This window comes from Pipistrellus kuhlii, unplaced genomic scaffold (assembly GCF_014108245.1).
Source record: "Pipistrellus kuhlii isolate mPipKuh1 unplaced genomic scaffold, mPipKuh1.p scaffold_m20_p_3, whole genome shotgun sequence".
Lineage (NCBI taxonomy): Eukaryota > Metazoa > Chordata > Mammalia > Chiroptera > Vespertilionidae > Pipistrellus > Pipistrellus kuhlii.
Window position 1 is genome coordinate 109478367 of NW_023425529.1, and position 27920 is coordinate 109506286.

At 37.8% G+C, this 27920-nt stretch overlaps 1 protein-coding gene across 1 annotated transcript; it reads right to left on the reverse strand.

Moving 5' to 3' along the window:
• Window positions 1-62: 62 nt before the first annotated feature.
• Window positions 63-27834, reverse strand: ITM2B (integral membrane protein 2B). The gene is made up of 6 exons (XM_036454642.2): window positions 27553-27834; window positions 6117-6245; window positions 4645-4851; window positions 2385-2495; window positions 1781-1931; window positions 63-750 (listed from the first exon to the last, which is right to left on the reverse strand). Exons 1-6 carry the CDS (start codon window positions 27667-27669, stop codon window positions 665-667), a joined length of 801 nt encoding a protein of 266 aa, XP_036310535.1. The 5' UTR covers window positions 27670-27834; the 3' UTR covers window positions 63-664.
• Window positions 27835-27920: the final 86 nt, after the last annotated feature.

Sequence of the window (27920 nt, forward strand, 5' to 3'; positions counted from 1 at the left end):
ATACAAAGAACCAAATTGTTTTTATTTTTATTATATGGGAAAAACAACACACAGGCCTTTAGTCAAATAATTTTGTGATATTTATGCTTTCCATTGCACATATGAGTTATACAAATTAGTAACACAAGTTAATTCTCAAATTCCAAACATTTTCTAAAATATTATTACAGCAGATGCCTACGATATTAAAACACTGAAGTGGAAATTATATTCTAAAGAGTTAAATATGACACTGAAAATACTGCATATTTTAATTAGAGAAAGATTAAATTTTGTGCTTAAATGCTCTAACAACTAAGTAGCAGGGCAACTAACAACTACAAATAAGTCACAATGGTCCATTTATGTGACTATCCTTTAGATAATCACTCCTCTTGAAAATGCAAAAACATAAAATCTCTCTACCTAAGATATATGGTGAAGTGTATTATGATTTATGACTTTATACAACTACTAAATTCAAAGATAAAAGACACCACACTTGGAAAGAAGAAAATGTTTTTTAAAAGGAAATGGTTTTAATTGAATTAATGAGATGAAAAGATAGTGAAGCCCTGTTTGCTACTTACATGAAAGAAGATTTTAAAAAATAATCACTGCACAAAATACAAAGAGTATGGTTATGCTGTGAGATTAAGTTTTTCTCCATGTTTTTCTTGAATGTTCAAGAACAAATTAAAGTTTCCACGCCAAATTTGTTTTCAAAGTGCCGAATTGTGATACAATTGCCGACTTCACGTTTCTGAATACCTGTTTGGAAGGGAAAAGTTGTTAAATTTTTGGTTCTTTAGTCATAAATATTCACATTAATCCACACAGTTATTATTTATTTAGACATATGAAAATATCCTACTCTATATTCTATTCTATAGCTTGATTTTTTAACATTAAAGAAAATAATTTTCTCTCTTTTCTGAACTAAATGTCTTAACAGATCTTAGTAACAACAATAATGCCATATGTATTACTTAGAAATATGTCTTGACTGTGGTGGTGATTTGTTGAAACTTCAGACTTAAAGGAGAGAATCTCATTATATGCATAATCTGACCTTTAAAAAAAATTATGAACCATTAGATAATTGAAAAATGTAAGAAGTCAAGCAGATTTCAGGTGACTGACTCATCATGTGAAGTAAGTAAAAATGCTAACCAAAGCCAGGAAAGCACTTTTACTGGGTGCTGCAGTTCCAAAGAAATCACAACTTAATATCTGAATGTCACTTCTTGCTTTCCCACAGCTCTGCCACATGTACTTTCATTTTATTTTATAATGATCTTGAAAGGAAATGGGGAGGTACTGTTATCCTTATTTTTTAGGTGAGAAAACAAAGGCTTAATGATTTGGCAAAGCTATATTAGTTGTGTCAATGCTCTTAATTCTTCAGCCAAATTCCTTTGTATTACCTGACTGTGATTATCTCCAACAAGATCAAAAGGAAAACAAAATGCTTAGAATCCAGATGCCTGAGCATACACCTGAACAGCTTCTCTAGACACCCTTGGCCATGTGACTGTACCAGACGGGATGGAACATGGCCTGGATGACTACATGGAAAGAAACCTTCTAGCAGCTGAAGGCAATGAGATTTCACATTCACCTATTCTCTCTCTCTAAAAAGAGTGGATTTAGAGTTAAGATGATTCTTCAGAAATCTACAAATATTATATAGCGATTGAACAGAGTTCTATTTCTCATTCATGGCAAACATACTAAATCTAGCTTAACTCAATGAAGTGAAACAAAAAACTTTTCTGCCAGCACTTTAAAAAGTTACTACCTCTAATGGTATCTCTGCGTTGCAGTCTGTAGGTTTCCTTGTCATGGCACAGTCGATAAATAAAGAAGCCCAGGTGTTCAATGTCTTCAATGCGGTCAGTGATAACCATGTGTTCATGAATTAGATATGACTGAGGCAAATAGGTTCCAGCCTACATTTGGAAAAAAATAAATTACAAGAATTACCTCAAGGCTTACACTGAATGGACAAGGAAAATAAACAAAACTCTTACAGATTATCGTTGGAATAGAGGCTGGCAAACTACTGCCCATCATCTGTTTTTATAAAGTTTTATTGAAAAACAGTCATGCCCTTTTGTTTACATATTGTCAATGGCATCAGAATTGAGTAGTTGTAACACAGATTTTATTTCTTAAAAGCCTTCTATTTATTCTCTGGCCCTTGAAAACTTAAGTATGATTTTAAAAGTTACATATTTAATTTCAGAATTAGAAAAAAACAAACAAGAAAAAAAAACCATGAGCCCTAGTTCCTCACAGCTATATTTACAGTAAAATGGGCTCCTTTTGGGCTAGTTTCTCAATAAGAAATTCCAAGATGTTATAGCAGCAGCATTAATAAGAAATATTTCAAAATTGTATACCTTTATGTTAATAAGTAACTCCAATAGGTTTCTGGGTGGCATAACAATGGAAGTGTTCAGAGGAATCACATAGCACTTATCCAGGTTAAGATCTAAATAGGCCGTGAGTTTCTGGGAAGAAAAAGATAATTTTTTGTTAGATTAATATTTATAACTCAAGCAACAGCTGGACTTTTAAGAATAATTTATACCATTAAAATGTGTTGGCTTTAGAATATGTAAATCACTTGCACTTCAATAAATCAAGATTTTGCTGGGATAAGAATGGAAATAGTAATGGGAGAAGAAAAATTAATGCTATTAAAAAATAAAATTCTTTAAAAAATTTTATCTATTTATTAATTTTAGAGAGAGAAAGTGAAGAAAGTACAGAGAAAGAAACATTTTAGAGAAAGAAACATCAATTTGTTGTTCCACTTAGTTATGCATTCATTGACTGATTCTTGTATGTGCCCCGACTTGGATTGAAACACAACCTTGGAGTATGAGGACAACACTGTAACCAACAGAACCACCTGGCCAGGTTGGAAATAAAATTCTTATCAGGGGTTTGTTTCTATAATAAGCTATTAAAATTAACAGCAAATAACCTATAATCTGATTTAAGATATTTAGTTAGTTCCCTTATTTACAAGTCCTAATGCCCTCCAAGGCATCCATCAATTGTAGATAAAAATAAACTTCTCTCCTATGCATCAGGAATAGTATCCTATCCTATATAATAAAAGGCTAATATGCAAATAGACCGAACAGTGGAACAACCAAACAACCGGGCATTATGATGTGTGCTGATCACCAGGTAACATGGCAGGCATCGGCAGCAGGCGGCAGAGCTTGGAACATGGCAGGTGTTGGCCATGACACAATGGTGGATCAGGTGAAAGGGGGCACCAGACCAAGGCGGGGGAGGCACCAGTCACTGTCACCAGAGTGAGCCTCTGATGGTTACTGAAAATTCTTTGCTCCAGTGCACTGGAGTCCCACCAGGCACTGGCACCTGCTGCTGGCACCAGCAAGGGCGCCAGTCGCACTGGTACCTACTGCCGGGGCCGGGGCCGCCACTCAACCTTCAGGGCTTCTCCACCTCCCTCTGCTCCTGAGGGGCGATTGGGCCAGCAGCCACCTCTCACACCCACTGCCGGCACTGGCCCCACTTGCACCCACTGCTGGCACCAGCCCCAATTGCTCTGTACCATCAGCGTGTAAGAGCGGCGGCAGTGGGAGCAGGGCTGCCAGCAAACAGGGGACCAGGGGCCATCGTAGGAGGGGCTGTGCGGGAGCGCAGAGGATGGGCTGAGATACGCCCGTGTCCACCGCAGCCTCGGGGCCCACAGTTCCTTTCAAGGTGCACGAATTCATGCATTGGTCCCCTAATTAACATCCTCCAGTCAATTTAATGATTGTCTGTGTTCTTGTGGTTCAGGTGAGAAAACCTGGTTGAGAAAGACTGTCAACAGGATGGTTTTGAGGGTTAAAATGAGTTAACAAAACCACGCAAACATTTAGATTTTAAGAGCTCAGTAAGTGTTAGCTATTATTATTTACTATTTGCTTTGGATAAGGTTTATTATCATGAAGTAAGTAATTTTTCAAACGGGCTTATAAATATTCAGCAGATGTATTTTATCAGGGATAAAATGCAATGCCAATTTCAGGATATGTCTACATGTTCAAAATAGTAAATATATACTTATTTAACATCTATAGGTAATATGAGAACTTCTACATCCTGGTTTGAAAGAACAAAACATTCTTGGGACAAAAATTATTGGGGGAATTTAAATATCAACTGAATGTTAAATAATACTACATTATGTTAATTTTCTTAGATGTGATAATTATGTGGTTATGCAGATAATGTCCTCATTCTTAAGAGATCACAGTTTTATGTATCTAGAATCAAGTGTTAAAAGTGAGGAAAAGATAAAATAAAAATGAAACATATGATAAAATTTGAAAGAAGTATGACAAAATTTTGTAACCATGTGGAGAATTTAGAATATTAACTGTATTTTCACTTCAATGTTTCTGCAATACTTAACATTCAACAGTTGGGAAAAATGTAGATGGGAACTTAAAAAGAATTAATGAGCCCATCAAATGTTGACAGTTTTTATTTTGTAGGACAGAAGAAACCCAAGTTCAATTTTTTAAATAAAACATAAACTCTAAGTAGAATAAATCTGGAAATATGAAAAACTACAAAAAGCATAAATTAAAGAACTTGCACTCTTTTTACAGTTCAGGACATCTGGCTCACCTTGTTAAAGTCATGAACAATGTTGGCAGGATCACTATCTGCAAACTCTGGGACAGGCACACTGATGAATTCAACTTCATCTTCCTCAAAGATCTTAATATTTTCCTCAATTGTCTGGTAGCGAGCAGCTGGGGCATCTGCAGAAGGCTCATTTAGGAGGACATCATCTTTGATGTACTTTATTCCGCAGTAGTACACGTCATCTGGCTATAAAGGGTTTAAACACTGTTTCAGCAATTCAGTAAGAGACAGGTTTTTAAATGTAAGCATTACTTAAGCTGCCACATCTATCCAAGTGATAGTTTGCTTGCAAACTCTTACTTTTAGATGACAAGTCAGACAGTTTAATTATAGAGTTAACACATTCTTTAAGATCAGATTTTAAAGTATTGTTTTAAAAAGTTTCAAAAGAAGAAAAGCAGCTGATTTTCCCTTTACTTTTTGTAGTCCACAGAAATAGAATATAAAGGCAATTATCTACCTGGTGACAAGTACATTTGAAGAAACGCATAGGCCTATTTCTACTTGTAGGCATTATTTTTATAAAAGAATATATTCAGAAATTAATGTTTCTTCTGAAAGAGCATACTTTTAAAACTTTTAATATCATTCACTGATTCAATAATTTTTCTATTAGCCAAAAGAGGGATGGATAATTTTTCTGAAATTTCTGGTCTGATTTTTCCTTAAAATATATCACAATTAAATGGAAAATATTACATTAACGCAAATCATTATAAAGATTGCAAAAAGTACACATATATAATAAAAACTAGAAGTATATAACAAAATACTAAGACAACAAATATCTTTGGACAATAAAACTGCAAATGAGTTTTCCTTTATTAAATATATTTATTATAAAAATTGTATTAAACAAGGTTGAATGGTATTTCAGTAATGTCTATTGATATGCCATCATCTTGAAAAATATAGAAAATGAGCATAAAATTTATACATCTTCTGGCAGACTAATAAAAAATATTTGTCAACACTCTCTCTAAATTTTAATATTAAAACATTTGAGGTAGTCATAAAAGCTTATTCCCCAAGAAAAAAACAACAATAAACCTACTGAATTATCACCCAGAAAAATGTACCACAAAACAGAGGGGATAATTATAATCAGAGGAAAAGTCTGTCTTAACCCACTAGGATTACTATTAAATACTTGTTTCAAATAACTTCCATCTTAAGTTACTTCAACATTATTGCTGAAGTCACACAATTCTCTAGAGAAAGTAATGACAGAGAAAGAGGCAGAGAGAAGTATTCCAGTGTTTTCCTCTGTGTGTCTAAAAGACTGTCTAAAGGCTAGGCAAACAAGTTGAAGAGACTCAAACACAGCTTTAAAATAGAACCACCGCTCTGGCTACAGGCCACAGACTAAAGTGCAGACTTAGAGCAAGTTAGGATCAATTTTCTAACACACATGAAGAAGGCAAAAATGGTCTTAGTATTTTTCCACTTACTTGAAGTGCAAAATATTTGTACAGGTATGCTCCTCCTAGAATGACACCTGCAAGCATAAATGCTAGTCCAAAGCACATGCACCAACACCAAGCTCTTCTCTGGCCAACTGGTACCACTTCATCTGGGTCCTAAAATATCATATGAAAACAGATGATGGTCAATATCTTATCTCCCATCAGAATCAAAGGTCAGCATTGAAAGAAACCTTCAGGATTATTGTTTTATAAACTAAGAGACCATCGAGTCAGGTCTCTAATCAAGATCAAAGTGGTGGTGCCAAAACTCATCATAATGCCTCTGGAGAGTTCTGTCTTCTAATTCTCAATACCTCACCTGCTATCCTATCTCTATAGTAAAAACATACTCCATAATTTCTTTTTTCTGTGCACAAAATTTGGTGGTTAATATGTCTTCTAACATTTAAAAATTCAGAAAAGGTTACAACACAACTTTATTATGCAATATTATGGTGCTGAGCCTCGTATAATTAGAGTATAATAGATTACTTACAGTAGAAAATGGTCTAGGAAATTTTTAAATAAAACCTTTCTAGGAAAGATTCAATTTAAAAAAAATCAAACCCTTATAAAGTCAAAAGACATAAAACAAGCATACAATTACTAGAATAGAATTTTTATTTTGATTCACACAAGGAAATAATTTAGCATTATAATGTCATCTGGGGTCAATTCCTAAGATACCCTTTTGCCCTCTTAGTTTATCTGCTATTTTCTTACTAGTATTTGTACCCTGTTTAATATGCAAACAGCAGACAAAGGAGGTTATCTGCTGGAATTACATTACTAATGGTTCAAAAAATAATATAGTCAATAGCATTGCAGTAGCTACTTATGGTGTCAGTTGGGTATTGGAAATATTGGGGAACACTTGACAAAGTTGTGATTGTCTAACCACCAAGTTGTGAGAACATTAAACTCTGCTAGAGTAGGTATGCTTGTTAATGTACTGTATACTAACATAACAAGTGCACTCCAAGGGAGTAGTACATAATAAGACTAGAAAATTTTATTAAGTCATGTAAGATACTACACACCTGTGAATAAAGAGTTATTAAGAATTCCATGAAGCCATAAGGTAAAATGAATGATAAAAGTAGTGTTTTGTTAGATAAGAAAACATTCCAAGCATAATTTTAAGATGAGGCAGAATGGAGGGGTGGAAATAAGTCATTTCTAAACATTTAATACCAGCTGTTGAAACAGTCAAAAGTGTGTACAATACCCACTGTTTGGCAGGCTCTCTTTTCTAGTAGCACATAAGTGACTAGCCAAAGAGCATGGGTTGACACTTGTAAAAGAATATATAGCCCTAATTATCAAATGAATGACAAGTTTCCAAACCTTTTGGTATATCAGTTTTTACTGGCCAGTAAACAATAACTTCAAGAATGTCTACTACAGTGGTTCCCAACCTTTTTTTGGCCGTGCCCCACCCACAGCATCTCTAAAATCCTGATGTTCCCCCCTCTCCTGGGACATAAAAGTGAGCTCCCATTCACGTGGAGGAAGCCTAACAGACCATTAACTCGGTCTAAACAAACTTTCAAAGAACATGGCATCCATGAAAAAGAAAAAGAAAACAACAAAAGGACAGTTGAAGTACTGAGGAAGAAATCACTAAGAAATTATTAAGAAAATAATATGAAGTGATATGAAAAAAATAGCAAAGTTTCAAAACACATAATAGAAAACAAATGCACAAATATGTCACAATATATATTTACATACTGTATAGGAGGCCCCTAGAACCATAAGAAATGCAAAAAATTCACTGACAACTCATTCTCAAATGCCCCCCTTAAAAAATAAAATTGTCCCCACATTGTGAACCATTGATCTATAATACTATGTTCTAGGCACTGGTAAGATAGCCTCTCAAGAAGAGATCAGACAAAATCAGTCTGGAAAATAGTTATGCAAAGAGAACATAAATATGACATGGGTTCTAATAAAGAATATGGAGAGTACAGAAGAGGGGGTGATATTGTTTGAAGAAGACTACCGAAGTGAGAAACTAATGGAATGAAATATTGAAGAACAAATATTCATTACTCACACACAGAGTTAAGGGGCAAAAAATGAATGAAATCATCAAGCTAAAATGTTTATCTCCAAGGGCCACATGTGGTATGGCTAGAGTGCCCAATATGGTGGGAAGGGGTACAAGAGATGAGAATGGAGAAGTAAATGGGGCAGACCAACGGAGAAGTATCAGGATTGGCTCAGTTGGATAGAGTATCATCTGACACCAAAGGTTGCAGGTTTGATTCCTGGTCCGGGCACATATCTATGGTGCATATGGGAGGCAACTGATTAATGCTTCTCTCCCACATCAATGTTTTTTTTCTTTCTCCCTCTCCCTCCATCTCTAAAATAAAAAATAAAAAAAGAACATCTTAGGTCTCTGCTCTGCACCATGTAAGGATACAAAGGGAAAATAACTATCTTCACCAGGAAGGAGGCTCTCACCAGAACTGTATCTGCCTACACCTTGATCTGGGACTTCCCAGCTTCTAGACTGTGAGAAATAAAGGTTTTTGTTGAAGCTAAAGAAAAATGCAAAACAAACAAAACATTAAGACTATGACAGTAAGACAAAAAATTTAGGCTTCTCAAAGAATTTAATTTAAAAAATACTGTACTTATTCACAGACCATTGCTCAGCACCTCAACACTGTGAACCCCATCTTAAGAATCAGAAAATAAAAATCTTTCAATCGCCAAATTATGGAGCCAAAGTCCATGGCACTGCAGTCATGGAATAACTACCAGGTATTTAAAGTTCATCTAATCTCTCTTCTTCTCTAAATTCAGTGATCACCTTCTACTCTGCATTAGAATAACTCAGATACAGATCTTTTCTTTCCCTGCTAGGCTACAAGGATGTTGTAAGTATTCATTCATATTCGCTGCTTTCTGAGTAGCTTGCTACCACTTGCCTCAGCTAGCTGCCCCACCCACCACCACTTGCAGTTCTCCGCCCCACTAGCTCACTGCCCCACCCACCCGTAACTCTACCATTCGCAGGTTGCTGCCCTGCCCTCCGGATCAGTCTTACTGATTGCATCCCAAACAAGTTGCATATTACCCTATTGTAAGTATCGATTATAGTCATACAGGCAAGTGCTACATGATGTTTCACCTAAGGATGTGCATATAGGAAGGTGGTCCCATCTATACTAAGAAAAGGGTAATATGCTAATTAGATCGGATAGACTGGACGTCCTTCCGGACAAAGACAGTGGCTGCAAGGGCCAAGTAGGGCCAGCAGCAGTGGAGTGATGGGGGTGGCACCTTCCCAATTGGCCCAGTTGCCTCCCCCATCACCCTGAGTGCTCCCAGACTATGAGAGGGGACAGGCTAGGCTGAGGGACCCCTCCCTCCAGGGCACGAATTTTTGTGCATCAGGCCTCTAGTCTATATATATAAAAGGCTAATATGCTAAGTGTACTCTGACTGGTGGCTATGATGTGCGCTGACCACCAGGGGGCAGACACTCCATTCAGGAGCTACTGTGACTGGCCATTTACAGAGAAATGGCACCATGGACCTGGCGCCCACAACACTCTGCTTCCCCCAAGTAGGACACAGGCCCCACCAGCACCTGAGCAACAGCCAACCAAATTGCAGCCAACGCTGCCAAGACCCATGGTACAAAATGCGGCCCACAGTCCAGCCCAGCCCAAAAACGGTCATTATGGGTGCTGAGTAATGACATCACATAGTATGCCCGGCTCCCTCTCCTTAGTGACCAGCCTTCTTGAAGTTTCTTCAGCCCAGGAACACCACTTGCTTTATAGCCAGGTGCAAATACTTTAACCAAATGTCTGTGAAGCATTTTCCCATGCTTCATCTCATTTGATCCCCACAGAAGTCCTGGAGTAGGTAGATAGGAGACTTCGTGGAATCCTATTTTCTTTTCATAAGCAAGAAAACAGAGATTTAGAAAGCTTAGAAACTTGACCTGACTGAAAAGAAGAAATGGTGGAACTTGAAAATAACTTCAGGTTTTCTCACTGTGAAGAATATAGTCAAACACTGCTGCAGTTAAATATTTTACTCTGTGTTCTCCCCATGTGATCTACAATAGTCTACTTCATGTTGATATTTACTGCTGTGTTGCTAACAATGACCTGAAAGAGAAGTTGAGGTGTTTTACTGGGCTGGAAAGAGTTTAGCTACATCAGAAAGCAGATCTAATTAAGCAAGTTTATTCTATAGTAGAGGCCCAGTGCATGGAAATTCATGCACTGGAGAGGAAGTCCCTCAGCCCGGCCTGCCCCCTCATAGTCCGGGAGCTCTCAGGGGTGAGAGGCGACCCAGTGATCAGGGAAAGGTGACGCTCCATCACACCTCTGCTGCCACTGCCGGCAGCTCAAGCCTCAGCCGGCCCTGGTTATCTGAGCCTCGGGCGGCCCTGGGCATCTGGGCAGCCACCATCTGAGGCTTGCCTGCACCTAAGGTCGGCCCTGGGTGGCTAGGGAGCTGAAGAGACTGGGGGACTCCAAAGGCAGGAGCATGGAGTGGCTGGGCATCTGCCGCCCCAGTGGGGATGAGGGCACTGGGCATTTTTGAGGGCTTGACAGTCAATTAGCATATCCCCTCCTAATTGGCAGTGGACACCACCATCTTTTGCGATGGTGTGAGGGTCAATTAGCATATTCTCTTTATTAGATAGGATATATTAAAGGCTAAGTTGACTCGTATATGCGCAATACATATAAATAAAGCTCTCACTGGTGCGAATCACATGCATGTGTTTCGATCAGTCATTGTCGATCGTAAATTTGGTTGACACCGGTTATAGAGAAAGGGCAAATAGCGATATTAAAGTATTTCTTCTAATTAATGTCCTTTCAATGTGCACAAATCCATGCACTGGGGCACTACTAAAATTATAACGCAGCTGAAAAATTGCTATTAGTGATGTCAGAGGTGCTGTAATGCAATGTGTTACTCCTGCTTGTGGTAATACTAATGTAAAGAAATCTACTGTGCTGCCAGTTGTATAAAAGTCTAACACATATAATGGACATAAAGCTCTGGGGAGGGAGGGGATGGGTGGGAGGGAGGGAGGGGGGGAAATAAAATAAAATTAAAATAAAAAAAATAAAAAAAAATAAAAAAAAAGTCTAACACATATAATTACATAGCACATATTTTATGATAATCAACGCTTATGTTGCTGGTTTATGTATTTACTATAGTATACTTTTAGTCTTTTATTTAGAGTGTACTCTTTTTTTTCACTTATCAAAAGAAGTTTGCTGGCCCTCGCCAGTCCGCTCAGTTGCGAGAGCGCTGGCCCGGGTTCGGGTTCGGGTTCGATCACCAGTGGGAGCTGTGCATGAGGTAGCAGGTCAATGCTCTCTCTCATCACTGACATTTCTCTCTCTCTCCCCCTCCTCCTTCTGCTCTGGAATCAATAAAAATATATTTTAAAAAAAGTCTGCTGTAAAACACTATGCCATGTCACAATGGAAACAGCCTCATATAACTCCTGGCCACCTCATCTTAATTGCATCATCTTCTCTTGTGCTTGATTGAATCTCTTCTTGTTTTGTACAGTACATGCTGTACAGGCTTGTAGCCTAGGAGCAACAGGTTGCACCATATAACGTAGGTATGTACGTAGGAGGCTATACCATCTAAGTTTGTGCAAGTGTACTCTATAATGTTCACACAATGACAAAACCGCCTAACACAATTCTCAGTATGGATCCCTGTCATTAGGCAGTACTGGTAGCTTACAGACAACCTTGGCACCTAGTTAGTTCGTGAACTGGTGACATACAGTGGCTATTTAGCAAAGAAAAGCAGTCCTAAGTACTTAGCCCAGTTCAACATTTATGAAGGACCTGTTATTTGCAATGTACAGTGCTAGAACCTATGAGAAATTCAAGTGTGATTAAGCCCTGGCTCATATCTTGATTAAGACATGGCTCATATCTTAAGCAATTTACAGCATACTAGGGGTCAATTTTATTGCATGTAAATTATATTTCAATATGGGGAATGAGAGGGGGGGAAAATCAACTGAAATTCTACATGTATCAGGCGATAAAAATCTAACACCAAAAGCTGGAGAAAGAATAAAAAAAGAATTGAAACTATTTATAGAGTTTCATAAACAGGAGTTAGTACAATTGCTTTGGAGAATAACTTGGCAGCATCTAATAAAATTAAAGCTACATCCCTATGACCAGCAATTCCATTCCTAGGACTATAGCCTTAGATATCCTTTTGTGCACATACATATAAAGATATAACTCCAAGAATGGTTACTGTAGAATTGTCAATAAAATATTGGAAATAACCTAAGTATCCATCAAGTGAATAAAGTATTATAGGTTCATATAATAATAGTTAAAATGAAATTGCCTAGCATTGTTGATTTTGAGCTAAATCTCAGAAGTAATGCTGAAAAACCAAAATAAAAACCACAAACCAGGTAATCTGCAAAATACAGAGTATATGTACCTAAGACTTTAAAAATATAAGATGATATAAAATGGTATTACAATTCTCTTTACTTTTATATGCTTAGATTATTATATTATTAATTCTCCACTGAGGATATTTTTCCCATTGCTTTTTCAGAGAGAGTGGGAAGAAAAGAGAAGAAACATCTATGTGAGGGACACATCAACTACCTCCCACACATATGCTGACTGGGGGCAGGGAGTGAATACACAGCCCAGGTACTTGCCCTTGACCAAGAATCAAACCCGAGGCTGGTGCTCTAGCCACTGAGCCACGCTGGCCAGTGCTACGATTACTTCTTAATTAAAGAACAACAAAAAATCAACGAGAAAGAAAATCACTTGTGGACAAGAGCTTCTTCACGGAATATGTGACATTACCTGGCCTAATTTAAGGCAAATTGCAGAAACATAACTTCCCTAAGTACTGCAATAAAACTAGCTCACCTTAAATTGTGCTGATCTCCCACAGGTGCTGTACAATTACCATTTCATTAATCTTTCTAAAACCTCAAGTTTTCACCCCGGTTTATAATTGAAGACACTAAAGCACACGTTGGCCTACAATTATTCTTCAACAGCAGGTATAGAAAGACACGGCATTCAAAAGCATTCTCAGTCTTGCACTGTACTAATTTCTAGTTCAAATAAATCTTACATGACAAAGTAAAATTGCTTAATTATATTTTAAGCAAAATGAAGGACAAATTCTGTCCTGGTACTTCAATTAGTTAAGAATTAGGTCAACTTCGTCATTTCCCTAAGGAGCTTCAGAAATGTGCTTCAGTTATAAACTTAACTCAGACAAAATGCAAGGGTTTTCATCTCATTTTTATTCTGATCCCATACTAACAAAGCAATTTACATACCCAGGCCTTCTTTTTAGGATGAATGAAAAAAAATTTTTTTTTTCAAAGCTCTCAGATATTATTTTGCATTATTATTGCAAATGAACAATGCTTTAAGAACCAAAGTACTAAAAAAGAAAAATATCTGTTAGGGTTAAAATTATATTACATTAAAAAAAAATTTATGTCATAAACACTTCCGGTATAAAAATGAGACAGAAATACAGAAAAGAACCAACATAATTTATTCAAATCAGAGTAACATGAGCTACTGAACCTTCAGAAGTAGGTTGTTATTTAGAAATGCACATTGTAAAACATATTTGGTAAAGGTTCATAGTGGGCCGGAGTCCTGCACCTATGACATGAGGTCATAATGTATCAAAAAAGATTTTATTCCAGGCACCTGTGTGCAGGTGGGCCAAGTCGAACAAAATGGGAGTCAGCAGGGAGAGAAAGGTTTTTTAATTTTTGTTGGCTGTAAGAGTCCAATTGTTCTTGGTTCCTTCCAGTATCAGTCAGATGGCTAGTGGTTTTCTGGGCTATGAGGTGCTCAAGGCTGCAAGCTTTCTGCAAGATATCTGCTAAGCACAGTAAGTTTTCCTCTGTCCCATTTTATTCTCTTTAACCCTTTCATGTGGTAATATGGATAAATATGGGGATGCACAGGCCAGCTGCTCATGGATGTGCTGTTTGGCCTGTGTACTGTTTTCCAAAATACAGAATTAGTTGCCAACATTTTTAAAAATCAGGTGGTTCAAATTTTTTAAAATGGATTTCTGATTAATGGTCTAGTTTTCTCGACTCCTTTCTCATCATTTTGTCCCAAGTTGGAAACAAAGCATATCAAGTTCTTTTCTATTGTATATCACAGGGTTTTGAACCCTGGTCTTCATTTCCAGCTATGACTAGGGATACACTATTTTATAAAACAACCAGTCTAAACCAGTTCCTCATATAAAGGATTTTGAGTTCTGGATTTTAGAAACTAGATTAATATGGTTAACAAAGCACTTAATCTTTCTATAAGAAAAAGAACAGAAAAATAATATTGATAGCAGACAAGAAATGTCAAAATTTTAGAGAATGGGAAACAGCTGGACAAGTGGTATTTTAACTTTTCCATCTCAATTACTCCATCATAAATGTGGGTTATCTGATAGGATTATTGTGGGGATTAAATGAGACAATATATAAAGCATTTAAATTATTGTTTGGTACATAGTAAATGAGAAGTGCATAATAAATTACAGCTGTCATTTCCTTTACCAGCTGATATAACTGGGAAAGATAAGCTGAAATAAAAAATCAAAGGTTGAAGCAAATAAAAAGCAATCTATAATTGAAAAGGCCAATTACAAAAAGACTTACATTACTGGACAACAAAATTAAATCCCTTTCCATTCCAATAAGAATTTTAAAATAAACAATCAAAAACCTTGGTTATCATTTAAAATCTACATTAAAAATTCCAAAATGCTCTTCTAACTATAATCTTAGATCCACAAAAGTTATGTCAGAAATTGTTCCGATTTATTATTCTTAAACTATAAAGACAGCAAACATTTGTTTGCATTTTTTAATTCATTTAAGTCAGTATTTGACTTTTCAAACAAGATTGCTACAATCTTAACTATGGTGACAAAAGTCCACATGGGAAATGCTATGTCTGACATAGCAAAGGAAAGCAGTTTTTCAAGTGATTATCATTACATGAATAATAGAGTTATTATATTATTCTGTACTTGGAATAGGGGGAGATTTAAAAATGAGAAAATCTAAAATTACAATGTCCACAAAACACATTTCTCATTAACGAACGTCCTTTACTGTTAAAAAAAAAAAAAAAAAATCCTACAATATACAAGCAGCAATACAGGCACAAAAAGAAATTAAAATTTAAAGTCACTGTATCACAATCTATTGTGAGAAATCTATAAAATCTGAACCACATATTGACATTTTATATAATCAGCACAGGTATAGGTTTAGAAAATAGGTCAGAAATAAAAAATCAGAGTATAAATGCTTTTAGTGCTAGATAACTCACTTTTATATGATTAGGAATAAAGCAGATTAATATATGAATATGTACCTTAACATCATATACATATAGATATATAGGACATATATATCATATTGGTGAGATTTAAAGGCAATGGGTAGTCAAAAGAAAAGTCTAGACCAGCACTTATAGGCAGGTTTATAAACAAAGATATTACATATGCTACTTATTGTTAATTGTAGCATTTACCAAGAATAGATAAATTGGTCAAGATAGGTTTCTTCTGCCACTGGCTAAATCATGACTTCATATTGTTCCTAATAAGAATGTCAATTGTCTTCCTGAAAATTTTAGGTATGATAGGAATAATAATTTCTATAATTCATTATAACTTTAAGTGTAAAGATTAGAGGGGGAAAAGCAAACCTTTCTAGACTCATTTTTGTTTAAATCTTGGATCTTAGTGTTATTCAACAAAAGAATTACACATTCATATCCAAATATGAGTAATTCCACTTAAAATGCAGAATTTTTAATAAGAAAATTCCTAGGATATTCTACTAAAAGCATAAAATAATTTAAATGTGGAAAGTTTTATCTTCTGACCAAGTTGAAAAATTATGTACTTTTCTGGCTTTCATTATATGATGTATTGGGCTTGTGCAAAATGACTACTAGAAAAGTAAAACCAGTTCTTGAGATCAGGGATATTTCTCTCTAGAGTGAAAAGTGCTTTGAGCCTTGCTCAGTGGTTGTCACACTGCAGGTTCCATTCCTGGTCAAGGGCAAGCATATGGGTTGCAGATTGGATCCCCAGCCCCAGTCTGGTGTGTGTAGGAGCAACCAATCCATGTCTCTCTCACAGCCTTGTTTCTCCTTTTCTGTTTGTTTCTCTCTCCCCCCTTCCTCTCTCGCTACTTCTACTCTCTCTAAAAATCAATGGGGAAAAAAATAAATCCTGGTGTGAGGATTAACACATAAAATAAAATTAAAAGTGCTTTGAACCCTATGCCTAAGCACCAAATGCATCAACAATAAATACTCAATAGTCATGTGATCTTGTTCCCTCATTCCACCACTCTTCTGGCTCTTGGATCCCAGAGTATTGTTTTCTTGTGAAAGCAGATACAGACATTTAAGTAGGCTGTGATTAATTTGGTTTACATAATTTGTTAGTCTATCTCATCTACCCTAAGTTCTTCTCAAATGTTGGGGCTGCTTAGTAACTTGAAAATTCCTAGTTTAGTGTCTGGCCATGCAATAGGTGCCTCTGAATATATGATCAGTTTAGTTCTCAGAAAGAAAAGCTTCCATGTGGAAGGACCATGAAAAGGCACTTAGCCCAATACATCAATTTAATTATAAATATAATGAAAGCCAGAAAAGTTAAGTAAAATTATTTGTGTACTATCATAGAACTAATAAGACCTAAGTATCATCTGACTCCATACGCATCTTAGGGAAGAGGAAACATGAAGCTATTAGGTCAACCACCTGTCTGACAGCTCAGGCAAAGCAAGTCTGGTAATAGGTAAAGTGACATGATGTCACAACTGGATAATACTTATATCCAACAACAACAACATAGCCTGAGTTTCTACAGAATTCTATCATAATGGGTTTACCTTAATGAAACCACACACATAAATGCTGTGTGTCAGATTTTTATCTGTTTGTCGAATTACAAAGCATAGTAATAAAAAAAATATTATCATATGCACAGAAGCAAAAAAATAAAAATAAAGTAAAATAATTCGGGCACAACAGCTTATATAAGCATGTCAAAATAAATGAAAAAGATATTAAGTACAAAATGAAACCTAAGTAAAGGTAGGAGTAATAAAGCCACAAAGCAAAACCACAAAGTTGGTGATGAGTTGTTGCTCTAAAGGAGACAGTTTTGGAGCTTTAAAGAGGAAGACCAAAAGATGCCTTCTCTCTCTCCAGGCAATCCTGTCTGACCTTAACATGTGAAGCGCCCAGTCAGTCACCTGACTGATACTATACTTTCCATTCAGAAGACAAAACAGGCTGGGAGTTTAATGTGTTAAACTAGTGCTGATAATGCAGCTGGTTTCCATGATCAATTTATTAAGTCCATTTTTAATGTTTAAGGCATATTCTAATTATTATATTCATATTAGAATAATAAATCTTTAAAAAGCTATCAAGATAGCAAAATTCAAAGTCCTATTGATTTCCAGGTAAATATCTATCTTTACTTCTTCCTGAAAGCTGGGCAGAGTAATAGTAAAAAGAACAAACAAAATAAACCTTAATACAGAGAATAAAAATGAATGGCAGCAGATAAACTATGTCAATAAAAATTTGCAAGTTGAAAGTACAAGGAAAAATATCTGAAGCTTCTAGAGAAAAAAAGTAAAACAAAACTGGCCATGTACAAAGAGCCAGGAATCAGAATGGAATTAGACCAGAAGATAAAATGCTGGAGGGAAAATTACTGCTCACCTAGAATTTTATACCCAGATGATTGATTAAATGTGAGAATCAAGATTCTCAGACATGCATGGTTTCAAAAAAATTGATCTCAGATTCATAAAACTACCAATCCAACATGGGATGGAGGCAAAGTTAATTCAAATCCAGGGCAGCAATTACCCTCAGGACATCTGCATAGCAACATGGCTGGAGTGTAACCAGTCTAGATGATAAGACTTAAGAATAGTAAGTGGACTATCACCAAGAAAACAGGAAACATCATCAAGCTATCTGGTCTGTACATACAGAAAAGCAATTATACTACTGTCAGAGAGTCTGAAGATGAATGAGCAATAAGTACATAGAAAAATAAACAACCCTCCCTCTCAGTCTAAGGAGCAATTATCAAATAATAAAAAGGTTTTGTATGAAAAAGATAGTATAAAGTCATTCTATACTACTCAGATGTAAATAATGTTTGTCAATTATAAAAGCAAAGAATATAAATTCAACCAGAAATTACTCTAACTATAGTAGGAAAATAGAATATGTGCAAAATGTAAAAATATACAGAAAAGGCGAAATATCCACTTTTTTATTATTAGGAAGCTAGTAGGCAATACATATTGAAAAAAAAAAAAAAAAAGTGAAACCATGCAACTGCAGTATATGCAAGTATTTAGAGTTCTCCAAATGTGGTCCAGGGGACACCCTTTCAGGTGACCCACCTGTTAGAACTATTCTTGTAATAAAACTAAGACAATGTTTTCTTCATTATTCTCAGCCTAGTATACAGTGGAGTTTTCCGAAAAGCTATGTGGATGATACTACAACAGGCCAGCTGCTATGAGAATCCAGCTACCTTCTATTAAGTTAAGAATGCTGCAAAAAATAGAAAACAATGTTACTCTTAGCTTCTGAATGCTAAAGCAGCGATATTTTAACCTTTTTCATCTCATGGCACACATAAACTAATTTCTAAAATTCTGTGCACACCAAAAAATGTATATTTTTTGCCAATCTGACAAAAATAATTTTGAGTCATTCAGACCACATGGCTATTGTATTGGCTGTCATTTTATACATATATATACATATATACATACACACATATAAATGTGTGTATATACATGTGTGTATAATTGATTTTTTACAGAGAGAGAGAATAGAGAGCTAGAAACATAGATGAGAGAGAAGCACCAATCAGCTGCCTTCTGTACACCTCCCACTGAAGATGTGCCCTCAACCACGGCACATGCCCCTGACCAGAATCGAAACCAGGACCCTTCAGTCCACAGCCAATGCTCTATCCACTGAGCCAAAGCAGTTAGGGTTGGCTGTCATTTTTTTTATTTGACAATCTAAGGGAAAAGGAATTAGTGCCCCTGACTAGTCAGGTATTGTATGTTTAAAAAATTCTCATGACATACCGGTTGAAAATTGCTGTGCTAAAGGGTTTTTATGTTGTAGGAATGCATCCTCTCCAGTTGGTGGGGGCCTATGTGTGAAATAGCAACAATATCCTATATAGCAGGGGTCTTCAAACTGCGGCCCGGGGGCCACATGCGGCCCGCAGAGGAGTCTGATCCGGCCCGCCAGGTTTTTTGGGCAGTGAGCGCAGCCGAGGTGTTACAGTAGGAATTAGTAGTTCATATAGTCCGGCCCTCCAGCTCTCTGAGGGACCGTGATCTGGCCCCCACTTTAAAAAGTTTGAGGACGCCTGCTATATAATAAAAGGCTAACATGCAAATCAACTGAACGACAGAATGATTGGTCATTGCACTGACCACCAGGGGGCAGACACTCAACGCAGATGATCACTGCTAGGCCAGAAGCTGGGCTCCTGGCTGGTGAGCACAGCAGCGGTGGCTGAAGCCTCTCCGCCTCCAAAGCAGCACTAAGGATGTCCGACTGACGGCTTAGACTTGTGAGCCACATGCAGCTCTTTGGCCCCTTGAGTGTGGCTCTTCCACAAAATACCACAGCCTGGCAGGATCTATTTTGAAGAAGTGGCATTAGAAGAAGTTTAAAAAAATTGGCTCTCAAAAGAAATTTCAATTGTACTGTTGACATTTGGCTCTGCTAGCTAATGAGTTTGCTGACCACTGGCCTAAGCCATCCGTGGACATACTCTGAGGGTCCCGGTCTGCGAGAGGGCACAGGGACCCCTCTCCCCAATGCATGAATTTTGTGCACCGGGCCTCTAGTTGTTATATAATGAAGGGAATAAAAAGCACTAACATTTGACAGTTGCAACAGGGTGTTGTTTTCACAACACCATGTAAGGTTGGTACTAACTGTATTTTACAAATGAGAAAACAAGCTTGGGAGGATTTCTGACTTGCCCAAATATCTAGGTACAGTATTATCATTTGCCAGTAGGACCTAACATTATCTAAAAATGGCTTTAGGTTTGAGGCATTAATCTATAAAAGCAAAATATTAATAACTGCTTTAATTTTTTTCTTAAAGTCTGCTACTTCTAAAAATGTTTAAGATAAGCTTACTTAAAACCAGTGACATCTGCAAAGCTGAATCAAAAGCAAAAAGGAAAACAGAATAGATACAATCGTCTTGCATCATGAAACTGTTTGATGAACGGCAAACCCTGTAACAAGGTTAGAGTTATAACTCTAATAATAGTAATAACAATAATAACAGCTAACATCTATGGAGTCTTACTGTCACAGCATTGTGATAAATTTCTAGATCATCATATTCCCTATTTTGCTGATGGAGAAACTGAGACAGAGCTGAAGTAACTTACCCAAAGCATCAAAGTGATAGAGACAGGATTTACACTCTGAATTATAAAGTCTTGACAATATTTTTCTGAACTGTAGCCCTCCCTCTTCTGCTTGAGGGGACTGGGGCAAAAAGGGAAAAAATATTCCTTTGATTCTTCCCCTAACCATTTAAAAATGTAAAAATCATTCTTAGCTCATGTGCCATATAAAAATAGGTAGCAGACTATATTTGGGCCCATGGGCCATAATTTTATCAGCACTGCTCTTCATTGCAAAGGAAACTGAAAGTTATCCATGTCAGGCTTTCAATGTCTTTGCCTAAAATGCTTGTATGAATTAGTTAATATTTAACAATCAGATTTCAAATAAAAACCCTGATTTCAGTGCTTAAAAATTAGAAGGTTGAGCAACATTGAATCCATATTGAAAACAAAGAATGTTCTAACTTGTTTAATATGCAAAATGCCAGCTTTACTAATTTTTTTGGGCCCAGGACATATGCAGTTTGCCTTTTTCCTTAATATGACTAGCAGTACACTAGTTGAAACTGATGGGCATGCGAAAATTTTTTCTGCCATTAAAATGAAAGAAAAAAATAATTTTTTTCCCCCTACAAAATCTGATGGAGTATATAAGAACAGAAATACTAGAAAGGTTAGCTAACAAAATAAATATTATGAAATACAGATCTTAAATTAACTAGCTCTTAAAATCATTTTTCCCAGCATAAAGTTGATTCTTCTTTTGGATGTCACCTTTTTGGCTCTTATATTAAACTAGAGGCCCAGTGCATGAGACTCATGCACGGGGGGGTGGGGGGAGGGTGTTCCTCAGCTCTGCCTGCACCCTCTCCAATCCAGGATCGGGCCTAAACCAGCAGTCGAACATCACTTTCACAATCCAGGACCACTGGCTCCTAACCCCTCACCTGCCTGCCTGCTGCCTGCTCACCCCTAACCATTCTCCCCTGCCAGCCTGATCACCCCTAACCACCTCTGCCTCAGCCCCCCGCCACTGTGGCTTTGTCCGGAAGGAGGACTGGATGACTGAAAGATGTTTGTCAACCCAGTCTAATTAGCATATTACCATTTTATTACCATAATTTTAAACATTATAATCATATTTAAAAAAATAAATTCAAATTTAAACTTTATTTTTAACTAATTCTGCAAAACATAGACTTAAATTTTAAAAAATAATTTTGGCATTAAAAGTTAAACATTCAAATATACAAAAATCCATCAAAACTATGCCAAGAAAAGCTTATGCAAATATTCAAAACCTCAACGTATTTAATACTTAGTATTAACTTCCCAAATAAATTCCCAAGACATTAAACTTCAAAATGTTAGCATTTTTACTTCAACATTAATTTTTCTTCTGATATATTTGCATTAGCTCTAAGTCATAAAATTACTGCTGGAAACTTGTCAGCATTAAAATTTAAAAAAAAAATGAAAAATCAGAATACCCCTCTATCATAAAGCATAATTTCCTCATTTCTATAACTCAAGACTGAAATTCTTCTGCTTAATATTCTTGATTTCCTCCCAGATGGTAGAATTATAGAAATGCTCCCTAAAAGTAATTTTTACCTCTAATCAATTTAAGAGCACAAATCTTCAGTTGTTTAAAATGATTTTATTCAATTGTTGATAACACTTAAAAGTACAACTTTATTGTAGGTTTCCTAAAAGCAATTAAGAATAAGTACTGATTAAAGAGGATAACCACAATTACATATTTTTTCAATGATTTTCTTAGGGTCATTATCTCTAATATAATTTCAAATTTTCAACTTTCAGCAATCTACCCTGTAAATGATTCATTGTTAAGCTTTGTACAAAGAAAAGAGAGCCAAGAAAATAACTCTTTACTCATAATATAAGCTTCTTGAAAATATAGCTCCAGTATTACTATTTTCTACATCATATAAACAAAAAACCTCATTCAGAAATTCAAAATTGTCAAATCCTTTATTTAACAGCAGTTGTGGCCTGAAGATCTTCGAGGGCAAAGTCCTTAACTTCTTCAGTCTGAGCACTAATAAAAAAAATGCCAAAAAGTTTAGGAGAATAAATTCATCAAAGTATCTGAGGAGAAATTTTTTCTGGTTCATTCTCTACTGATAACAAAAATAGACAAAGCAGTCCAAGTACCATTAGTTATAATGTGAATTCAGAAAGCATTTCCTGTTGAAAAAAACAACATGCCTTTTAAATAGACACTTCAGTCATTTAGGTTACGATTCGATAGCACTAAAAGAAAATGTCCCACAATTACTACTTATAACATTTTCAATGTACATTAAAAGCAAGTCAAACTTCAGTGATACATAATGAAAACCTCTTAAGTTAAACTCTAAATCAATTTAAAAAAGCTTGTAACCGTGTTGTCCTGGAGATATTTCTGTTCAAAAATATTTCTACTCACTTAAACCTCTCTCTTACATGAGAGAGTTGAATTCTACAATGTCTTAAAAGTTTATGATTTTGGCCCTGACCAGTTTGGCTCAGTGGATAGATCATCAGCCTGCGGACTGATTCCAATAGAGGGCATATGCCTTGGTGGCAGGCACATCCCCAGTGGGGGGTGTGCAGGAGGCAGCTGATCAATGTTTCTCTCTCATCAATGTTTCTAGCTCTCTATCCTTCTTCCCTTCCTCTCTGGAAAAAAATCAATAAAATATATTACCCCAAGCAGATAACCTGTCCTCCAATTGTACAATAAGCAACCTGGTCCACTCTCTGCAGGAGCAGCATCCAATGGGTCGTGTGTACACAGCAGGTCTTGCCAAGTCACTTGGCATGCACAGAGCAAATGATTTATCTTCCAGTACTAAACCTTCACTTCAGATATCAATACCCTCATGGAGAACCAAAATGTAATGCCTGCAAAGCTTTTTCAGACTGATGTTTACAAACACTAGGTAATGATCTGCACTTGTCAAGGAGAACCAAACTCTCAATCACCTTTGTGAAGATCAACACATTTCAGTCATGTCATCACATATTGTTCCTTCTTTCCTCCGCCCCCCACAACCACAAAAACAAAAAACAAAAAACAAAACTAAATTACCAAACCCTCTAGCCCAGTTTAATGCAAACAGGAAATGCCAGTAAGTGTCAAGAATAAGGGCCCAAAAAATAGCCATTTATGATAGGTAACGCAGACCTTACTCGGTTTATTCTTTCACTTTTTCTCAAGCTTCCATCCTGCCCCATCTTCTCCCCCACACAAGCACTTTACTTTTAAAAACATCTCCTTTTTGCCCTAGCCAGTTTGGCTCACTGGACTGAGCATCGGCCTATGGACGGAAGGTCCTGGGTTCAATTCTAGTCAAGGGAACATACCCAGATTGCAGGCTCCTCCCCAGCCTGGGCCCTGCTCAGAGCTCTGCAAGGCAACCAATCGATGTGTTTCTCTCACATCAATATTTCTCTTTCTTTCCCTCTCTCTTCCAAATCTCTTTAAAAATCAATGGAAAAATAGCCTCTGGTGAGAATTAAAAAAAAAATCTCCCTTTTAAGAACATCTACAACTCCAATGTATGAGAAGAGGCATTATGACCTATTAGCAAAATGTTGTATGGGCTATCTTTGAAGCAAACGTTAGCCTTTTCCAGGTTGGACACTGGGAAAGGTGTTTCATAATTAGCATTATAACAAAATGAGTTGTTGACAATTATTGTTCTACAGCGGGAGTGGGGATGTCCGGGCCCACTGGATGTATAAGGCCTGTGAAATCATTTGGTCTGGCCTTGCCAAGGCATTAGAGGTGAGCTAATTAAATGTTTGACCACATATAGCCGGCTAGTTTTTAAGTTGATAATTTTGTTTGGTCCGTGACTGATAATGGCCCTTTTCAGAAAAATGTCCCCTGCACGTTCTACAGTGACATAACCCCAAATGAATATTTGATGCATTACATAATAACTTTATTTCTCTTTGACCTATTGCTACTTAATATGAGGAAGGAACATAACTTGCAAAATACAGGAAGGATAACAGTCTGGTTAGGGTGAGGAGGTAGTTATTTTTTACAATGAAAACAATTTAATTCCTGCCAAATATAATTATATAGTCCTAGCATCTTCATAGAATATTTAAACTGGAAGAGTCCTTACAAACTATTTGGCCTTACCCTGTTATCTACCTAAAATCTTAAATCCAAGTCCAAACAGTTAAGGACAAAACTGAGATATCTGACTCAGTACAATCAAGTATTTTCTTTGACATTTACACATCTACAACAAACGATTTTGCAAAGTTCAAAGCTACGGACACAAACATACTTTCTGCCTGTAACATAAAACATGCATTTAATTTCAAATTCACCTTTTATACAAAACATAGGTAGTACTTTTTTGCTGTTTCTACTCATCTAAGAGTTTTGTGCTAATTGGGAAGGCGGAGGAAGGTGAAAATAGTTAAGGGGAAATGTAGGAAAAGAATTAAAAAATAGCAAAGCTGTTTGAGATTTTTAAAAAATCAACAGACATGGCTACTGGAATTGACAGTTACTGAAAAGACAAGATTGAAAAATGGGGCAATAAAACTGCTTCCAGTGGGTTCTCACCCTTAAGTGAGAAAAGAGCTAGTAAAAAAAAATATATAGCAAAAGATAAGAGCAGTGTGAAAGTACTGGAATGCGTATTACATAAACCAGCAGACTGGAGCGATAGAATTCTTGAAGCATAAGGTAGTAGAATCTGTATTTTCATATCAGAATCCGGGATGATATGAGAGCAAGTGCCGCTTAAGAGTACATTTTGAGATCGTTTTTTAGGATATTGTGTTCTAGGAGGGTTAAAGGTATTACCAATTCTTGCTCAGGAGTTCTGGTCCATTAACTAGCTTTATTTGATCCTCTCAACCAACCAGGCAAGACCCCGGAAGGGTGATTCTGTGTAGAATCCGGGCAGTCAAACTAGTTGTCTACTGTACAGTCACCCCAAGGAGCCAGAGGACATTATGTAATCACTGCCCAAGCTCAAAGATGAAGAGACAGTTCTTTCATAAATGTCTGTTATAAGCTTTTCATTTATCACTGAGTGACTAGCTGATTATAAGGATTCTACTTTTCACGTAGAGCAGTATTTTGCCACTCGCTGAAGAAGTCTTTGAGCTTATAGCTAGAAAAAGAATTCCTCATTTTGTATCTGTCCATTCATCCATAACTGCTATGTGGTCACAAAGGAAGACTCTAGCCCTCACAGCTTAGTTCCAATATTTTTCTTTGGATATGGGGATCTGAGGAAATAGAAATGGAAAACAAAGCACAGAGCTATGAATAGTTACTTTTTTATAGCTGCTATAACCAAAAAATGTGACTATGGTGAAATAGTGAGAAATTCTGAGGATCTAAAAACAGGACCAACATTTCAGAAATGGCAGGAAATGTCAAAAGCTGGATTTAAAACTGCCCAGCAAATTAATTCTGATTTCTGTGCAGTTTCAAATCTTCACTTCAGGGGAACAGAGCAAAACTGTCTGAAGTGACATCATCTGATGCACCCCTCCCCCCCTTTTAATGGAAGGAATCATATTTGTTTATATAACTTAAAAAGACATATAATAGAATTAAAATCTATCTCTATATATGTATTTGAGACTGCTGTGACTGGGCACTTGACTATCAATCTATTTCAGGTACACTGAATGTTACATAAATGCAGAGCTAAGATAATAATTTGCTACTGGAATTATGGTCTGTGCATTCCAAACATTTTCTTGTAAGACCAAGCCTGTTCGCAATGGATTCAGAAAAACAATACCAATACCCAAACTTAATCCTTAAGGGAATAAGTTCACTGTTCCTATTTCAAGTCAAGGCAGACATTTAAAATCAACCCTGACCTTTGTGTTTTTAACTAGAACATTTCCAAAAATAAGTTACAGGCTAACATTTCTGCATCCAGATTAACATTAAATTCTCAAACATTTTTACAGTACGTTAGTGGCCTATTTTTCAGTAGACTTTATTAAAAAAATAATGCTTATTATGCATACCTGCACCCACATTGAGTTTTTTTTAAGTTAAAACTGAGTTTATCCCAGTGATAAAAGTCTTTGAAAACGCCAACGAAAACTAACACAATTATGACTTCATTCCTGATTTTACTTGGAACTAAAAGAAGGGTTTTGCAAAATAAAGGAACATTTTTGCACGGGAGGTTGGGCAAGTTTGCGACATTTAGTTTCCCTTCGCCTAAAGGGGCCTATAAAAGCCAACTGTCGGTTTTACAGGAACATCCACATAGTAATTACTGATCTTTAGGCTGCAATGTTTTAGTTATAAAATCCACAGCCAGAGCCTACCCCGAGCACCTTCCCTTTGGCTTCTCCTCCCTCCCCGGCCTCGCTCCCCCGGCAGCCCCGTCCCGGAGTTCCCCTGCCGGGCCGGGCCGGGCCGGGGGAGCGGGGAGCGGGGGAAGGAGGGGAAAGCGCTCTTAAACCCCGGGGCTCCCAGCGGAGGGACTCGGTCCAAGGGCTGCTCGGCCTCGCAGCGAAAGCAGAAGCGGCGGCGGAGCTGCGGGCTGGCCGTGCGGTCAGCCATCTTAGGCTCATCCCTCACCGCGGGAGGAGGTGCCAAACTCCGGGCTTGTTTTCGTGGCTCCGCGGGGCGCCGCGGCCTCCGGGCCCAGGAACCCCGCCCCGGGCCCCCGGCCGCGCCGACGGCGGACAGCGCGGCTCCGTCCCTCCACCCGCCCCTCCGCGGGCCCCCGAGGCCGCAGCCCGCGGCAGGCCCGGCTGCCCGCACACACGCACTTTCTCACAAAGGAGCTGCGGCCGGCAAGGAGAGGGGCGCCGCTCGAGGGAAACGGGGAGCCCGGCTGGCCCGCGGCCCCGCGCCCGGCAGCTCCCCGGCCCGCCCGGCCCTCCGCCCTCGGACCTTGCAGTCCACCGCGACGGCGTCGGGCGGGATGATGAGCGCCTCCTCGCTGCTCTTGGGCTCGTCCTTCTTGGCCTCCTTCTGGGCCAGAGCCGAGTTGAACGTCACCTTCACCATGGCGGGGCCGGGGTGCCCACGGAGGGCGGCGGGCTGGAGCGCGGCTGGCGGAGCGGAGCGGCACGGACGGGTCACTCCGCAGCGGCCAGGCAGCTACTGCGGCGGCGCTCCCGCGGCCCCGAGCTCCCGGGCGAGGGCGGAGTCGGCTCGCGCGGCCCCGGGGCGGGGCGGGGCCGGGGCGGGGCCTGAGCTGGAGGGGGCGGGGTATGTGCGGGAGGGGCGTGGTTGGGCGGGGAGAGGCGGGGCTGGTT